General features: G+C 44.9%; 2 protein-coding genes across 11 annotated transcripts in view; one reads left to right on the forward strand and one right to left on the reverse strand.

Annotated features, from left to right (window-relative positions):
- The window catches only part of lcorl (ligand dependent nuclear receptor corepressor-like), a 30,716-nt gene extending 21,046 nt beyond the window's left edge, over positions 1-9,670 (forward strand). For 5 of the 8 annotated variants that reach the window (XM_083532281.1, XM_083532280.1, XM_083532284.1 and 2 more), the window contains exons 7-8: positions 2,254-6,635; positions 7,289-9,670. In XM_083532281.1, the coding sequence (XP_083388407.1) occupies positions 2,254-6,635; positions 7,289-7,302 (4,396 nt within the window). In that variant the 3' untranslated portion in view covers positions 7,303-9,670. The remainder of the gene's footprint in view (positions 1-2,253; positions 6,636-7,288) is intronic. The other 3 variants (XR_014531917.1, XM_083532282.1, XM_083532283.1) reach the window with 3 other exon arrangements.
- Positions 9,671-9,726: 56 nt separating this feature from the next.
- ncapg (non-SMC condensin I complex, subunit G) overlaps positions 9,727-17,560 on the reverse strand; it is a 100,413-nt gene continuing 92,579 nt past the window's right edge. For all 3 annotated transcript variants that reach the window (XM_083532356.1, XM_083532357.1, XM_083532355.1), the window contains 4 exons: positions 10,977-11,103; positions 10,724-10,768; positions 10,499-10,568; positions 9,727-10,410 (listed from right to left, as the gene is read on the reverse strand). In XM_083532356.1, the coding sequence (XP_083388482.1) occupies positions 10,281-10,410; positions 10,499-10,568; positions 10,724-10,768; positions 10,977-11,103 (372 nt within the window). In that variant the 3' untranslated portion in view covers positions 9,727-10,280. The remainder of the gene's footprint in view (positions 10,411-10,498; positions 10,569-10,723; positions 10,769-10,976; positions 11,104-17,560) is intronic.

A 17,560-nucleotide genomic window follows, 5' to 3' on the forward strand; every position in this document is an offset into this window, starting at 1 on the left:
ACAGCTAAAATAACATTTCTGGGCCTAGCTGTATATATGCATTCTCTCCCAAAAGTTAGTGCACCCCTCACATTTCAGCAACCATTGTAGTATTTCTTCTCAAGAGACCAAACAATAGAAATAAAATCTGGATATATTTTAGAGAAGATGTGCAGTTTGTATATCAGTGCAGATTTACTGTCCTCTATTAATAACTCAACATACAGCCATTATTGTCTTAATAACTGGCATCAAAAGTGAGTACACCCTCAGTGATAACAGCTGTACGTCGTGTATTTGTGCAAAACCACACGTCCTCTTCATAATGTTCATGTTTTTGTCTTCTTGACAGAATCATACAAATGTGTGTATCTTGTATTAGAGCAGTTAAAATCTGTTGCTTTGAGTTCAATTCTCTTAAACCGACCACTGGATGTTCAACATGGTACCTCATGGTAAAGACTCTCTGAGGATTTGAGGACTAGAATCCTTGCTCTTCACTAAGATGGTGAGGCTGTAAGAAAATCAGTAACATCCTAAAACTGAGTTAAAGTACAGTGTTCAGGGTCATACAGAGGTTTTCCAAGACGGGTTCCACTCGTAACAGACCTCACAAGAGTGGATCAAACAAGTCGAGTCCTCATGCTGTGCGTCAGGTGCAGAGGCTGCTTCATAAAACAGACGCATGAGTGCTGCATCATTGATTTAGATGTTGTAGAAACAGAAGGTCCTCATGTCAGTGATCAGACCAAAGTGCAACAAGTCGGTTTGCAGGCCATTGTCCCAGAAGGAGCCTCTTCTGAAACTGCTCACAAGAAACCTGCAAACAGTTTGCTGAAGACCACCTGTCCAAGAGCATGAATTATGGAACCATCTCCTGTGGTCTGATGAGACTAAAATAAACTTGTTTGGCTCAGATGGTGTCCAACATGTGTGGTGTCGCGCTGGTGAGGAGAACAAAGAAAATTGTGTCTTGCCTACAGTTAAGCATGGTGGTGGTAGCATCATGGTCTGGGGCTGCATTAATGGAGATGGTACTGGGGAGCTGTGGTTCATTGAAGGAAACGTATTCCAACTTGTACTGTGACATTCTGAAGCAGAACATGATTCTCCCTTCAGAAACCCGGCCGAACGGCAGTATTCCAACATAATAACGACCCCAAACACACCGCCGAACGACAACTGCCTTGCTGAGAAAGCTGAAGGTGATGGTAATAGAGTGGGAAAGTATGTCTCCAGACTTGAACCCTATTGAGCACCTGTGAGGATCCTCAAGCAGAAGGTGGAGAAGTGCCATGTGTCCAACATGCAGCAGCTCCGTGATGTCATTAAGGAGGAGTGGAAGAGGATCCCAGCAACAACCTGTGCAGCTCTGGTGAATTCCACACCCGGGAGGATTAAAGCAGTGCTACATAACAATGGTGTTCACACAAAATATTCACAATTTAGACACAGTTTTGACATGTTCACTACTTTAAAGTATATCCAAGTTTTATTTCTATAATATTTTCCCTTGAAAACATAAACTTTTGAAATAAAATGGTTGCTGAAATGTGACAATCACACTTACTTGTGATACTGTTTTTTTTTCCTTCTTTTCTAACAATATTTCTGATGAGCGTATGTACAATAAACTTAAATGTAACACGTACATGTATCAGGGTTTCTGCAGGACTCACAAAGTCAAACAAGACTTTTTAAGAAGTAGGAATGTCATTTAAGACCTGTATCACAACATCAAAAAAACACACAAACACACACACACAGATACGTTGTTAAAGACCGACAATACCCAAGCCCTACATTTATTTTTTTTCAAGCCAAGTATCGCTAAACATGCACTTTCTCATAGCTGAAAAATAAAAAACACTTTTTAACGTCTGTGGTACAAACCAAGAGAGATTCAAGCCAATAACGGAAAGCTGATTGGCTGTTGCTTGTTGGTCTCATTTGTAATCATTATATAGCAAATTATATTTGGACCAGCGAAAGATCGAACTACACCATCACGGAAACTAACAAACAAAAATTATTTATTATATATTTTGAAATGTTAAGATCTTTTATAAGACCCAGCAGAAACCCTGTGTGTGTGTGTGTGTGTATGTATATATATCTGTATATGCAGATGTATGTGCAATTATGTGTACTCCGTTATATAATGTCTGACGATGGAAATATGATGGAAATGTGTTTGATAAAAAGAAGAAGATAGAGGAACTCTATCTAAATGAAAGTCCGAGTGATGAGTAACAATGTTTTGTTTACCTGTAGCTGTGTGGAGCGAGAAGAAGGACAGGAGCGGAGAGTTACGGCGCTGGAGGAAGTGATGACGTCGCTCTGCGCTCACCACAAAGTCCTGCTGTTGCACATCCTGCAGGAAATGGCAACGTTCTTACAAAACGATGACCATGAGGCGCTGAGGGATGTGTCTGGGACGTCAGGGACTCGTGGTGGACGCTGCTGTGACACCGATGAATCACTGTGCGTGTCGAGTAGCTGTGTAGCATTCGGGTGTGTGCGCCCGTGCAGACTCGATATGTGCGCGCTTCAGTCCATGTGTCTGTGTGTGAACAGTTGTGGTGGCTACTCCTGCCCGGGCGTGACACTCGGGTGTGCCAGCTGCTGCGCTCGTCCTCGGATACTGGTGTGCCCCCACCACACGCAAAGCAAAGACATCAGACATGTTGCACAAACATATAGCTGCCACAGTCCATCCCCTCCCACGCCGTCTCCTCCACCACTGTCCCCGAAACCGCAAGATGCCGAAAGCAGTCAAGACATGCCCACGTTAAACACACACACCCTGAATACACAGCCTCCACCTCTTCTTTTGCACAACACACACACAGATCAGACTGCCGAGACACACACCAAGCCTGAACACTTAATAGATTTAATGGACAAGTTCACCGACACGCTGATGGAGGCATCGGAGCGTGAGTGGAGCGTGCACACGGACAAGGGGGACAGTGTGAAAGTGTGTGACGATGCACAAGTGACAGAGATCATCACCACTGTGTTACACAGCAGCAGTGAAAAGGACTACAACCTGAAGGAGCTCTTCGAACAGCACCTTGCCTCCGAGAAACGTTCCCCTCAGACACGCTTACAGAGGAGACAGGAAGTAAGGCAGGCAATCAGCAGGCCACATGACCAACCCGCAACACGCAGGCAGAGCCTACAGATCAAACGAGACCTGGCACGACTTGAACCCTACATTTCGAGGAAGAAAAGGAGAAAGACACACATGATTACCAAAATCCCACACACTCAGAACCCAGACATGTCCATCTCACACACTCAGAGCCGAGACACGCCCATCTCACACACTCAGAGCCCTGACACGCCCATCTCACACACTCAGAGCCCTGACACGCCCATCTCACACATTCAGAGCCCTGACACGCCCATCTCACACACTCAGAGCCCAGACACGCCCATCTCACACACCCAGAACCCAGACACGCCCATCTCACACACTCAGAACCCAGACACGCCCATTTCACACACCCAGAGCCCAAACACGCCCATTTCACACACTCAGAACCCAGACACGTCCATCTCACACACTCAGAGCCCTGACACGCCCATTTCACACACTCAGAGCCCAAACACGTCCATCTCACACACTCAGGGCCCAGACCCAGACACGTCCATCTCACACACTCAGGGCCCAGACCCAGACACGGCCATCTCGCACACTCAGGGCCCAGACCCAGACACGTCCATCTCGCACACTCAGGGCCCAGACACAGACACGTACATCTCGCACACTCAGGGCCCAGACACGTCCATCTCACACACTCAGGGCCCAGACACGGCCATCTCGCACACTCAGGGCCCAGACACGGCCATCTCGCACACTCAGTATCAAGACACGCCCATCTCACACACACAAAGCCCAGACACGTCCATCTCGCACACTCAGAGCCCAGACACGTCCATCTCGCACACTCAGAGCCCAGACACGTCCATCTCGCACACTCAGTATCCAGACACGGCCATCTCACACACTCGGTATCCAGACATGGCCATCTCGCACACTCGGTATCCGGACACGGCCATCTCGCACACTCACAGTCCAGATACACCCATCTCGCACACTCAGTGTCCAGACACGCCTATCTCAAATGATCAGAAGCTGGACACGGCCCTTTCAGAGGCTCAGAACCCAGATATGCCCAATTTATACCCTCAGAGGCCAGACACAGGAAATGTACACAGTAACAGATCAGAGATCTGTACAGAAAAATCGGAGCCCTGCCATTTGAGGTCACGACGAAACATTGTCCGTCCACAACACTTGTCTTCATACGTCACTGAGCCGAGGAAGATGTTTTACTCCGCCTGCCGCTCTGCTAAAACTAACAGCACCCCAACGCATGGCACCAACACGACTGACCTCCCACCCAGTACTGTGATAGAACAACCCAAATCTTCACACATTCCAACTGTCAAGAGAAAATTGTGTCATGATGAAGACGGTGAACAACCTCATACTGAACATGTGCTGAAAGACAAAGCATGGATCACGTGTCCTGTCCCTGAGGACTCCACCGACACAGACGACCTCAAGTATGTCAGTCCCATAAAACTAATGTTGGTGTCGACTGTGAAAGATGAAGATGGTGTTAAGTACATGCTCACAGCTGCACAACCGTACCACGATGAAGAATTGTTCGATCCCTGCAAGGAGGCTTCGTGGGCACAAAGCACAATTAAAGAATGGAAGGAGGAGGAAACTGTACAGACAGTAAACAAGGAGTGCACTAAAAAACTCTCAGCAGTAGAGTCTGCTAGCGCAGAATGCTCGCATGACTGCATGAATGAAACCAAAGCGTCTTTTAAGAGGCGTCCTGGGCGGCCTAAAAAGTTAAAAGCTCCCACGGAGAAAGCAGTGAAGCGTCCGATTGGCCGACCCCGGAAATCCAAACCGGTCAACACTGATGCGGTTCCCAGCGAGGACGCCGAAAAACAAGGCACGGAAGAGGTGTCGAGCAAAGAACACAGCAATAAAAACCTGAAGATCACTATTAAGTATGGGAGGAGGAAAGCAAGAAGGATGGTGTGTGAGGGACAAGTTCCTTCAGAAAGCAACGGCACTTCAATGCGAAGTGAAGAGAATGTACAGTCCACGCAAGCACAAGTGTGCATGAAAAAAGATCAGTTTAGCTTAGTAATGCCTGTGGAAGATAGAAAAAGTCTCACACATTCAGTCGTGTGTCCAAAACAGAGTGACGGAGCAGTGACAAGGAGACCAGGACGACCGGCTAAGGTAAAAATCTCAGGGATTTCCGTTACCGTTACCACGGTTTCTCCGCGGCGACGAAAAATCCACATGAAGCGAGATGCGAGGGACCCAGCAACACAGCGACAGGAACAGCATGAAGAGCAAGAGACAATCACTGAGGTGACAAAAGCGTCTGTTAGACACTCAGCCAGAGAAAGAAAACCTTCTGTCCATCTGCTGCAGTGCGTTGCGATGTCACCTCCTACACAGTCACCTCGATCGTGCAAACTGCTGCCGAACAAAGTTCCTCAAGCACCGCAGCATGACTCCAAAGACGGCAACGACGCAGAGTCAAGCGGTTCTCTGCAGAACGGTGTCCATTTTTCATCAGCATCCATCGAATCCCTCTTCGACGCGAATCTGCGATGGTGGCCAACCTCGGCATCGCCCGAGATGTTAAAGGAAGAGTTGAACAGGCGACTGAAGGTGATGAAAGACACATGGGTTTCTGACGCATCAGATCCAACCGTATCAGATGAGGAGAACAGTTCTGCTTCAAGTTCCTCCGCAGTGAGGATGCTGTTTGAGCGCGACTGTAGCATGGAGACGCTTTGCTCCTGGTTCATGCAGACAACCGAGACGCAGTCTCTGGCCATTGTGAAGAAGGCCAACAACCGAATTCCGTCGGAAGTTTTTCAGTATAGCTCGGGCCTGACAAGATACAGACCGAACGCGTGTTCGAATCCGCAAACAGACCGCCTCAGAAAATGCATCAAGAAATTTGCCACGGTTGTCCCTAAGAGTCCGATGAAGCTCATGCAAGAACGACTAAAGCTTCGAAGCACACTAAATTGTTTCCCCAAGCGAAACAACGATGCAGAGAAATCCCAGAAGTTTGGGTCATGGCGCCTTTATAGAACTGCGCTAGATCGAGCGAAATTGCGATTCAAATCCAGGACCAAGAGCACCGGCGTAGAGTATAAAAGCCTGAGCGAGCAGGACGAGAGTAGAATTCAGCCCAAGAGCGCGTCTAGACACGATCTACCAAACGCAGAACAGAGGAAGTCTCCCAGGCCTAACGCCTCGCAAAAGCAGATCACTGCCAATGCCTGGATTGCACACACCCTGAGGGAGTGCAAAGTGTTTTTGAGGAAGTTGAACTCTGCCAACACATGCTCGCTGTCTAAGGAGTCTGGCGACTGCACAGTGAGGTTCAGCGTATCACCTGCTGGAGGGGGCTCAGTACCACATAGGAAGCAAAGGCTCAGGAAGAAAGTTAAAACGAAGACCACCTGCACATGGCAGCAGGGTAAAGTAAACAGAAAACGCAAGCTCTCCTGCACAAACACGTTGCACCTGTCCCCAAAACGGCAAAGGAGCAGCAGAGGAGTGATGGCAGCCAAGTGGTCTGACTTTATACTCGGTGAGTGTTTTACATCCCACATGATAAACTCAACTACAAGGTATTATTATCTACTGAATCTACACAATCACACTACAGGATCACTCTACTCACTCTATACCAGAGGTCCCAAAATTGTTTCTGTGAGGGCCACACAATTTTTCCCTTTCTTTAACGGGGGTCGGTCTGTAACAGGAAACCATATGTGCCAGTGTCAACCGGTATTATTGTGAAGATTTTACATTTATTTATCACGCCTCCTCACGCAAGATTTGTTTATTACTTTACAGCACGTGGGGTCAGTAATTCGCCCCTAGAGGTTGCTCTCATAATGACAGCAGACTGGACTTTTGCTGATAGTTCAAGCAGACTATCGGTGCCTCGACCTCTTAACAACTATGGGGAATTTTAGTTTAAAAGCCAAACTTGATCAAATACAGATGTGATGCGAGTAAAACACACATTTTAAATTACAATTTTAGACTGGGTCATTGGTTTGTTCAGAGGGCCGTTCCAATATTTGGGGCGGGCCGTAATTTGGGCACCCCTGGTTTACACCATCAGACCGAAGGATCGCTGCTGACTGATTTGTGAATATGACAAGGACACATTTTTAAATCTTCCTGTAAACCCAGTGTCTGTGTTTTACTCTAGTACTCATTTCTGTCTGACAGGTCCAGCCAGATAGCAGCGTTGCTCCTCATACTGTGTGCCTTTCAAAAAAAACAAAAAACGATGAGCTGGGGGAAACAAGGACCCAGGAAACCGTCACATAGCAACAAACTTTATCAAACTTGCACTATTTGACTGCATTATTTCTTGTATTTGTCTTGTTTGTTTTTTTTAGTGTTTTGATTATATGTTCAGAGGAGCGAGTGCACTCGATGTGATCTCCGAACGCGTTCGAGCGAACGCGCAGACGATTCTGTGTATCGTTCGACACCTGATGTACTGCACTCTCGGAAAAAACTGCATTAATTCGTCTGAACGGAACAATATATTTAATTTTCATATTGCACTTACTTTTAATTTTATTTTAGAAACGTAGATCGCGAGCATTATTCAGCGTAGAAAAACACTCGTTTAAACATAACGACAGCCTTCAGACCAGCTTACGATTCTTTCTGAATCGGAAAGGCCAGATTTCTTCTCAAACATGCTGCCTAGGTAGAGGGTGAAATGCAGAGGGAGGGTGGTCATGAAAGACACACACAGGTGTGTGTGTGTGTGTGTGTGTGTGTGTGTGAAGATTCTGCAAGATTCGGTTGTAGCAACTCTTAGAGAAATAATTATACACAGGGTTCCTGCATATTTTCATATTAAAACTGCAAACTCAAATAAGCAGGCGTGATTTTTAAGACCCTATTAGAAAACACCAAACCACATTGGGTACACAGCATTGTATCAAATCTGCAATTCGAAAATTGGGCAACGTAAATCATTTATAAACTTATTTCTTAAACGCTAAACCTTTAATCCTACAGCAACAGAAGGATTGGTCACGTACATTTTATCCTACGTTTTGGCCTTTGGTCTACACAGCGACGCCATTTTCGTCAAACGGAAATGTAGCTATTTGAAAATGCTCTCCAAAGAGGATCGATTTCGCGTCGCAGTGTGGACTGTGTGTAATTAAACGGAGGCTTTCGAAAAACAATGACACATTTTTAGTTGTTGCCGCGATGTTTCAATGAGCCGGAAAGTAAATAAACTCCAGGTGGAAATGACGCGTTTCCGTAGCGTCTTGCGTTTTGCTTGTCCGCAATACAGGGGCGGGAGGGGGTGTTTCCAGATGTTTCAGTGTGGAGCTGCAACTTTTTGAAAAGTGATTGAATACGAAAGTGTGGACACGAGGGGGTTTACGGCATTCCAAATGTATCCGGATTAGTGTAGCCTTTGTTTTATAATTTGTCTAATTTATATATTTTGGACAACCGAATATGGCGCTAGTATGGAAACACATTTTTCAATACTAAGTGCCCCCCCCCCTCAAATCCATACTTGTCCAAAACCTGTAGAAACCCTGTATATAATCTTAAGTTAACTCACAATTCTTTTTATTAACACTTATATCAGCTCAGATTTGTTTGGAGGAGTTGTAATTATCATTTTAAACAATTACAACAAACTTATTTAGATTAATTGTTTCTCGGATGAATTCAGAGAGATTTGACACATCTTCGGCTTGTAAGATCACCAGAACCGGTTATATATAATATTGAGTAACAGATTTTTGGAGAACTGATTACTAAAGTGTGTGTGAACCCTTAAAGCATTAAAAATAGATAAGTGCATCCTTATCTATTATTTACAACCACAGTGTTGAGGTTCTTGCCATCGATGCCTCTGCATGCCATGAAGTCAGGCAGCAGGTTTTAGAGTACAGAAATTCGAACTCCCGTAACAAAGCCTTTTTTCAGTTTTACTGTTAAAAATCAGTTTGGTTTTTTTTAGTTCTCATTTTTATCAGCATTAGATTTATATCCATTTATACCTTTGTTGAAGTATGCCAGGGTTTCACCACTTGATCTGTCCACTGTCTCTGTATTGTCTGTTATTTCCTTTTACAAGCAACACAAACAATAAAGCGTGAGGATGAAGCAGACGCGACAATTTCCAAAAACAGGGAAAAACATAGTCCCCGTTTTGAGTACGGCTTTTGTACAGTCCAGAATATCATCGGCACAAAAGAAATCTATGATGTTTAAATCCGAGGCATTTCAATTCCCCCTCGATGAATTGACCTGCACTAGTTTTTCTCCCGTAGCTTCTTAGTGCACTAGTGTGTGTTTGTTAAATGCCTTTGAAGAAAAAAACCGACCGCGTGGAATCGACAGCCGGAAGCAAGGGTTGGGATTTCCGCCATCGTAGCTGTACGTGTTGTCGTGAAATACATTGTGTTTGATGAAAATGTGTGTCGGAGCGAAAGCTGAAAGAAGTGTCGACATGGTGCTAAACACTGTACAGAGCGAGAAATATACACACTTTTATCTTTTCTAATGTGATTTGAACATGTCCTGTCTCTAGACCAATAATTAAAAGGTGCTTCTTTGAAACGTTGTCTGGGTGTTTTTTTTTTTTATTAGATACAAAAATAAATAAATAAAGCAGAAAGGAGACAAAATGATTTATTGGGGTATAAAAAGGTAAAACATTAAAAAAAGAACAATTTGCGAGTAGCGCGTGTTTCGCTCAACTCGACACTGCGGTCTCTCTTTCTAAAGGGCAGAACGTGTACGTGGAGAACAGCACACGCTGACTCGAAGATTAATAATACTGAAGAGAGAACATTTTACAGCAGTGTGACGGCGGGGGGAAAAAGCCTCATCACAACATATCGGTCATAATAACTGGATTGTTTATGCTAACTTGGGGAAATGTTCTATTTTATTCAGAAAAAAGGTCCGTGCAAATGCTTGTGCTTTCCTGCGAACGCTATAGCGGCTGTAACAAACCAAGCATAGTAGAATTAATGGTTAATATTGAAAGGAAAATAAAGGGTGCACACGGCGGTAATTTGAATATTATTAAGCTCTTTATGTTTATAGTAATATTAAACTCATGAGCGTGGAGCCTGAATAGCGGGTTTTGAAAGTAGACGTCTCAAACACACACACACAGAAAACGAGACCAGTTGTGTTTGGAGATGTTTAGACGAACCCTGACCTACACACTGGCTTCGTGATTCATCAGCGCAGTCAGGTCCTGGCGGGTTTTATCCAGGGCCGCCGTTTTGGCACGCCGACTCTGTCTGGCCGACGGAGCCTCTGCGGCTTCTGGAACATTCTCCTCGTCGCTAAGCATAAACAAATACGGAGTTAGCTACGAGAGTACAGTAAATGTGAGCCAGTGTGTGTGTGAGTGTGAAAGCAGATTAATCCCACCCATCATCAGAAGACTCCTTCGCTTTAGACTGTTTTTTCACAACCCGGGCCGTCGTGGCTTTTTTCTGACCTGCGCAGCACAGCAACACACTATTAGACTAACTATTAAATTTTATAAGATAAATAAAAAGATTTTTTAAAATCTCCATCGGCTGCTGTGATTTCTAAATATTGGCACGGGCCAGAGACAAACCCATAGCGGTCGACCGCTATTTATTAGCTCACCTCTTCTGGGGCGTTTAGGTTTGCTGTCGTCTCCATTCAAGAGTTCTGTAAGGACATCGGGAGACGTGAGGAAAACCACACAGTTACATGCAAAATGATCCAGCAAAAGTATATTTATTCATTCATATAATATGAAATAGAAAGAAGGTTCAAGTGGGATGGCAGATGTCTGAGTGTGTTCATAACAATCAGGTATACTATTACTGCAGTGTGTGTGTGTGTGTGTGTGTGTGTGTGTGTGTGCATATTGTACCGCTGGCGTTTTCATCTGCAGGGTTCAGCACTGTGTCCTGAGTGTGTGCTACTCGAACACACTGATCTCCTTTTAGACGAGCGAACACTTTCTCTAAGGCTTTCACACAGTGCTTATCCTTCACCTCCTACACACACACACACACACACACACACACACACACACACACTGAAAGGTTTCTATGGAAGCGGGGAAAAGTCACACAATGTGCCCTATATATAAAATAAATGAATAAATATAAATACACACACACACACACACACACATATATATATATATATATATATATATATATATGTATGTATATACACACAATATTGTGTGTATGTGTGTGTACATACATATACACACACATATATAGATATGTATGTGTGTGTGTGTGTGTGTGTGTGTGTGTAACCTAATGTGCGTGCGTGCATGTGTGTGTGTTTATAATATATATATATATATATATATATATATATATAAAAACGCAAATGCAATTTTAAGTTTTGCAACAACCCCCCCCCCCCCCCCCCCCAAAACCGTGAATTTTGCGCTCATAATACACACAGACACACGTATATCAAATTATTTTGTACTGTGTGTACATCTACCAAAATATCACTCCGTTTACATCACGCAGGAATTACAGCATTTAATAGAGAAGTGGTTTCTATGGTAACCAACACTGCTTTCAACTGATCGAGCAATAACCAGTGAAGTATGCAGGATCCTTTTTTTTTTAAATATCTAAAACACTCGTGTCCAATGACAGAACAGAATCTTGTTTACAATTGGTCTGTTTTTTCCCCCTATGTCACCACACACATTTGTTCATTTTTTATAAATGTGATAAAGCGGATAAAGCACGCCTGCCTGCACTAAAGCTCAAATCTAAATATTGCTTTACTAAAAGCACAACAGAACCATACAAATCAATCGGACTGATAAATATTCAGAGCCTCACTCACTCAGAGCCCAGGTTTAAGTGTTTTTTTTTTTCTTTTTGTTTAGTGTGGAATATGTTGGGAGGTTTTTTATATATATATATATATATAAAATATAATTAAAAAGTAGCAGTAGGTCAGTAAAGTAATGCTTCACTCAATTTAGGATTTTCACATTATTTTTTTTTTTTTTTTTTTACAAAAATTTGATAAAAAAAAAAAAAAAAAGATTAAATGCCCCTTTATTAATCCTCACACAAAATGCTGCAAATTTCTTTGAGATATCAAAAAAAAATTAATAAACCGGAGTTTGTTTAAATAGAGAGATTTTTTTGGTTTGGTTTTAAAATTTCAATGTTTCGAACAGTAACCAAAAGCCTGCAGTTTCAGCGACAGAAAAAACGGTTTTGTATATTAATAGCTTTTTAAGTGCGGATGGAGGTGACTGGAGCTTCTTACTGCGGCATGATGTTTGTAGTGTTATTAGTGAATATCAACGTCTTTCAGTGTCTACAGTCTTCTTTAAATCATGAACTTTTTTTTATTTTTTTTTAGCTCTGAATGTAGACAGTGAGTCATGACATCTTCCTCTCTTTCTCTCATTTTTCTCTCGTTCATGACTTTTTCCCATAACACTTTCAGGTTCATTTCTTAAATTTAATAAAGTTCTGGGACACCTGACTTTGCCAGGAATACGTCATTCTTCATCAAATCGTTAGCACAAAAATTAAACTACACGAGTGTATCAGATGTCTTTAGATGCTGGAGCATGAAATTTTCCATTCACTTAAATGAATGTGTTATATTCAAGGGAAATGGATGTGTGTGTGTGTGTGTGTGTTAACTGCAGGTGTGTGTGTGTGTGTGTGTGTGTGTGTTACCTGCAGGTGTGTGTGTGTGTGTGTGTGTGTGTTACCTGCAGGTGTGTGTGTGTGTGTGTGTGTGTGTTACCTGCAGGTGTGTGTGTGTGTGTGTGTGTGTGTGTGTGTGTTACCTGCAGGTGTGTGTGTGTGTGTGTGTGTGTGTGTTACCTGCAGGTGTGTGTGTGTGTGTGTGTGTGTGTGTTACCTGCAGGTGTGTGTGTGTGTGTGTGTGTGTGTGTGTTACCTGCAGGTGTGTGTGTGTGTGTGTGTGTGTGTGTGTGTTACCTGCAGGAATGTGTGTGTGTGTGTGTGTGTGTGTGTGTGTTACCTGCAGGAATGTGTGTGTGTGTGTGTTACCTGCAGGAATGTGTGTGTGTGTGTGTTACCTGCAGGAATGTGTGTGTGTGTGTGTTACCTGCAGGAATGTGTGTGTGTGTGTGTTACCTGCAGGAATGTGTGTGTGTGTGTGTTACCTGCAGGAATGTGTGTGTGTGTGTGTTACCTGCAGGAATGTGTGTGTGTGTGTGTTACCTGCAGGAATGTGTGTGTGTGTGTGTTACCTGCAGGAATGTGTGTGTGTGTGTGTGTTACCTGCAGGAATGTGTGTGTGTGTGTGTGTTACCTGCAGGAATGTGTGTGTGTGTGTGTTACCTGCAGGAATGTGTGTGTGTGTGTGTTACCTGCAGGAATGTGTGTGTGTGTGTGTTACCTGCAGGAATGTGTGTGTGTGTGTGTTACCTGCAGGAATGTGTGTGTGTGTGTGTTACCTGCAGGAATGTGTGTGTGTGTGTGTGTGTGTGTGTTACCTGCAGGAATGTGTGTGTGTGTGTGTGTGTGTGTGTGTTACCTGCAGGAATGTGTGTGTGTGTGTGTGTGTGTTACCTGCAGGAATGTGTGTGTGTGTGTGTGTGTGTGTTACCTGCAGGAATGTGTGTGTGTGTGTGTGTGTGTGTTACCTGCAGGAATGTGTGTGTGTGTGTGTTACCTGCAGGAATGTGTGTGTGTGTGTGTTACCTGCAGGAATGTGTGTGTGTGTGTGTGTGTGTGTGTGTGTTACCTGCAGGAATGTGTGTGTGTGTGTGTGTGTGTTACCTGCAGGAATGTGTGTGTGTGTGTGTGTGTGTTACCTGCAGGAATGTGTGTGTGTGTGTGTGTGTGTTACCTGCAGGAATGTGTGTGTGTGTGTGTGTGTGTTACCTGCAGGAATGTGTGTGTGTGTGTGTGTGTGTTACCTGCAGGAATGTGTGTGTGTGTGTGTTACCTGCAGGAATGTGTGTGTGTGTGTGTGTGTGTTACCTGCAGGAATGTGTGTGTGTGTGTGTGTGTGTTACCTGCAGGAATGTGTGTGTGTGTGTGTGTGTGTTACCTGCAGGAATGTGTGTGTGTGTGTGTGTTACCTGCAGGAATGTGTGTGTGTGTGTGTGTTACCTGCAGGAATGTGTGTGTGTGTGTGTGTGTTACCTGCAGGAATGTGTGTGTGTGTGTGTGTGTTACCTGCAGGAATGTGTGTGTGTGTGTGTGTGTTACCTGCAGGAATGTGTGTGTGTGTGTGTGTGTTACCTGCAGGAATGTGTGTGTGTGTGTGTGTGTTACCTGCAGGAATGTGTGTGTGTGTGTGTGTGTTACCTGCAGGAATGTGTGTGTGTGTGTGTGTGTGTTACCTGCAGGAATGTGTGTGTGTGTGTGTGTGTGTGTTACCTGCAGGAATGTGTGTGTGTGTGTTACCTGCAGGAATGTGTGTGTGTGTGTTACCTGCAGGAATGTGTGTGTGTGTGTGTTACCTGCAGGAATGTGTGTGTGTGTGTGTTACCTGCAGGAATGTGTGTGTGTGTGTGTGTGTTACCTGCAGGAATGTGTGTGTGTGTGTGTTACCTGCAGGAATGTGTGTGTGTGTGTGTGTGTGTGTGTGTTACCTGCAGGAATGTGTGTGTGTGTGTTACCTGCAGGAGTGTGTGTGTGTGTGTGTTACCTGCAGGAATGTGTGTGTGTGTGTTACCTGCAGGAATGTGTGTGTGTGTGTTACCTGCAGGAATGTGTGTGTGTGTGTTACCTGCAGGAATGTGTGTGTGTGTGTTACCTGCAGGAATGTGTGTGTGTGTGTGTGTGTGTGTGTGTGTTACCTGCAGGAATGTGTGTGTGTGTGTGTGTGTGTTACCTGCAGGAATGTGTGTGTGTGTGTGTGTTACCTGCAGGAATGTGTGTGTGTGTGTGTGTGTTACCTGCAGGAATGTGTGTGTGTGTGTGTGTGTTACCTGCAGGAATGTGTGTGTGTGTGTGTGTGTGTTACCTGCAGGAATGTGTGTGTGTGTGTGTGTGTGTTACCTGCAGGAATGTGTGTGTGTGTGTGTGTGTGTTACCTGCAGGAATGTGTGTGTGTGTGTGTGTGTGTTACCTGCAGGAATGTGTGTGTGTGTGTGTGTGTGTTACCTGCAGGAATGTGTGTGTGTGTGTTACCTGCAGGAATGTGTGTGTGTGTGTTACCTGCAGGAATGTGTGTGTGTGTGTTACCTGCAGGAATGTGTGTGTGTGTGTTACCTGCAGGAATGTGTGTGTGTGTGTTACCTGCAGGAATGTGTGTGTGTGTGTGTTACCTGCAGGAATGTGTGTGTGTGTGTTACCTGCAGGAATGTGTGTGTGTGTGTGTGTGTTACCTGCAGGAATGTGTGTGTGTGTGTGTTACCTGCAGGAATGTGTGTGTGTGTGTGTTACCTGCAGGAATGTGTGTGTGTGTGTGTTACCTGCAGGAATGTGTGTGTGTGTGTGTTACCTGCAGGAATGTGTGTGTGTGTGTGTGTGTGTGTGTGTTACCTGCAGGAATGTGTGTGTGTGTGTGTGTGTGTGTGTGTGTGTGTGTGTGTTACCTGCAGGAATGTGTGTGTGTGTGTTACCTGCAGGAATGTGTGTGTGTGTGTTACCTGCAGGAATGTGTGTGTGTGTGTTACCTGCAGGAATGTGTGTGTGTGTGTTACCTGCAGGAATGTGTGTGTGTGTGTTACCTGCAGGAATGTGTGTGTGTGTGTGTTACCTGCAGGAATGTGTGTGTGTGTGTGTTACCTGCAGGAATGTGTGTGTGTGTGTGTTACCTGCAGGAATGTGTGTGTGTGTGTGTGTGTGTGTGTGTTACCTGCAGGAATGTGTGTGTGTGTGTGTGTGTGTGTGTGTGTGTGTGTTACCTGCAGGAATGTGTGTGTGTGTGTGTGTGTGTTACCTGCAGGAATGTGTGTGTGTGTGTGTGTGTTACCTGCAGGAATGTGTGTGTGTGTGTGTGTGTTACCTGCAGGAATGTGTGTGTGTGTGTGTTACCTGCAGGAATGTGTGTGTGTGTTACCTGCAGGAATGTGTGTGTGTGTGTTACCTGCAGGAATGTGTGTGTGTGTGTTACCTGCAGGAATGTGTGTGTGTGTGTTACCTGCAGGAATGTGTGTGTGTGTGTTACCTGCAGGAATGTGTGTGTGTGTGTGTGTGTGTGTGTGTGTGTGTGTGTGTGTTACCTGCAGGAATGTGTGTGTGTGTGTTACCTGCAGGAATGTGTGTGTGTGTGTTACCTGCAGGAATGTGTGTGTGTGTGTGTGTGTGTGTGTGTGTGTGTGTGTTACCTGCAGGAATGTGTGTGTGTGTGTGTGTGTGTGTGTGTGTGTGTGTGTTACCTGCAGGAATGTGTGTGTGTGTGTGTGTGTGTGTGTTACCTGCAGGAATGTGTGTGTGTGTGTGTGTGTGTGTGTTACCTGCAGGAATGTGTGTGTGTGTGTGTGTGTGTGTGTTACCTGCAGGAATGTGTGTGTGTGTGTGTGTGTGTGTGTTACCTGCAGGAATGTGTGTGTGTGTGTGTGTGTGTGTGTTACCTGCAGGAATGTGTGTGTGTGTGTGTGTGTGTGTGTTACCTGCAGGAATGTGTGTGTGTGTGTGTGTGTGTGTTACCTGCAGGAATGTGTGTGTGTGTGTGTGTGTGTGTGTGTTACCTGCAGGAATGTGTGTGTGTGTGTGTGTGTGTGTTACCTGCAGGAATGTGTGTGTGTGTGTGTGTGTGTGTGTTACCTGCAGGAATGTGTGTGTGTGTGTGTGTGTGTGTGTTACCTGCAGGAATGTGTGTGTGTGTGTGTGTGTGTGTTACCTGCAGGAATGTGTGTGTGTGTGTGTGTGTGTGTGTTACCTGCAGGAATGTGTGTGTGTGTGTGTGTGTGTGTGTTACCTGCAGGAATGTGTGTGTGTGTGTGTGTGTGTGTGTTACCTGCAGGAATGTGTGTGTGTGTGTGTGTGTGTGTGTGTTACCTGCAGGAATGTGTGTGTGTGTGTGTGTGTGTTACCTGCAGGAATGTGTGTGTGTGTGTGTTACCTGCAGGAATGTGTGTGTGTGTGTGTGTGTGTGTGTGTGTGTTACCTGCAGGAATGTGTGTGTGTGTGTGTGTGTGTGTGTGTGTGTTACCTGCAGGAATGTGTGTGTGTGTGTGTGTGTTACCTGCAGGAATGTGTGTGTGTGTGTTACCTGCAGGAATGTGTGTGTGTGTGTGTGTGTGTGTGTGTGTGTGTGTTACCTGCAGGAATGTGTGTGTGTGTGTGTGTGTGTGTGTGTGTGTTACCTGCAGGAATGTGTGTGTGTGTGTGTGTGTGTGTTACCTGCAGGAATGTGTGTGTGTGTGTGTGTGTGTTACCTGCAGGAATGTGTGTGTGTGTGTGTGTGTGTGTGTGTGTGTGTGTTACCTGCAGGAATGTGTGTGTGTGTGTGTGTGTGTGTGTGTGTTACCTGCAGGAATGTGTGTGTGTGTGTGTGTGTTACCTGCAGGAATGTGTGTGT

The sequence above is a fragment of the Silurus aristotelis genome (genome assembly GCF_946808225.1).
Source record: "Silurus aristotelis genome assembly, chromosome: 27".
Classification (NCBI taxonomy): domain Eukaryota; kingdom Metazoa; phylum Chordata; class Actinopteri; order Siluriformes; family Siluridae; genus Silurus; species Silurus aristotelis.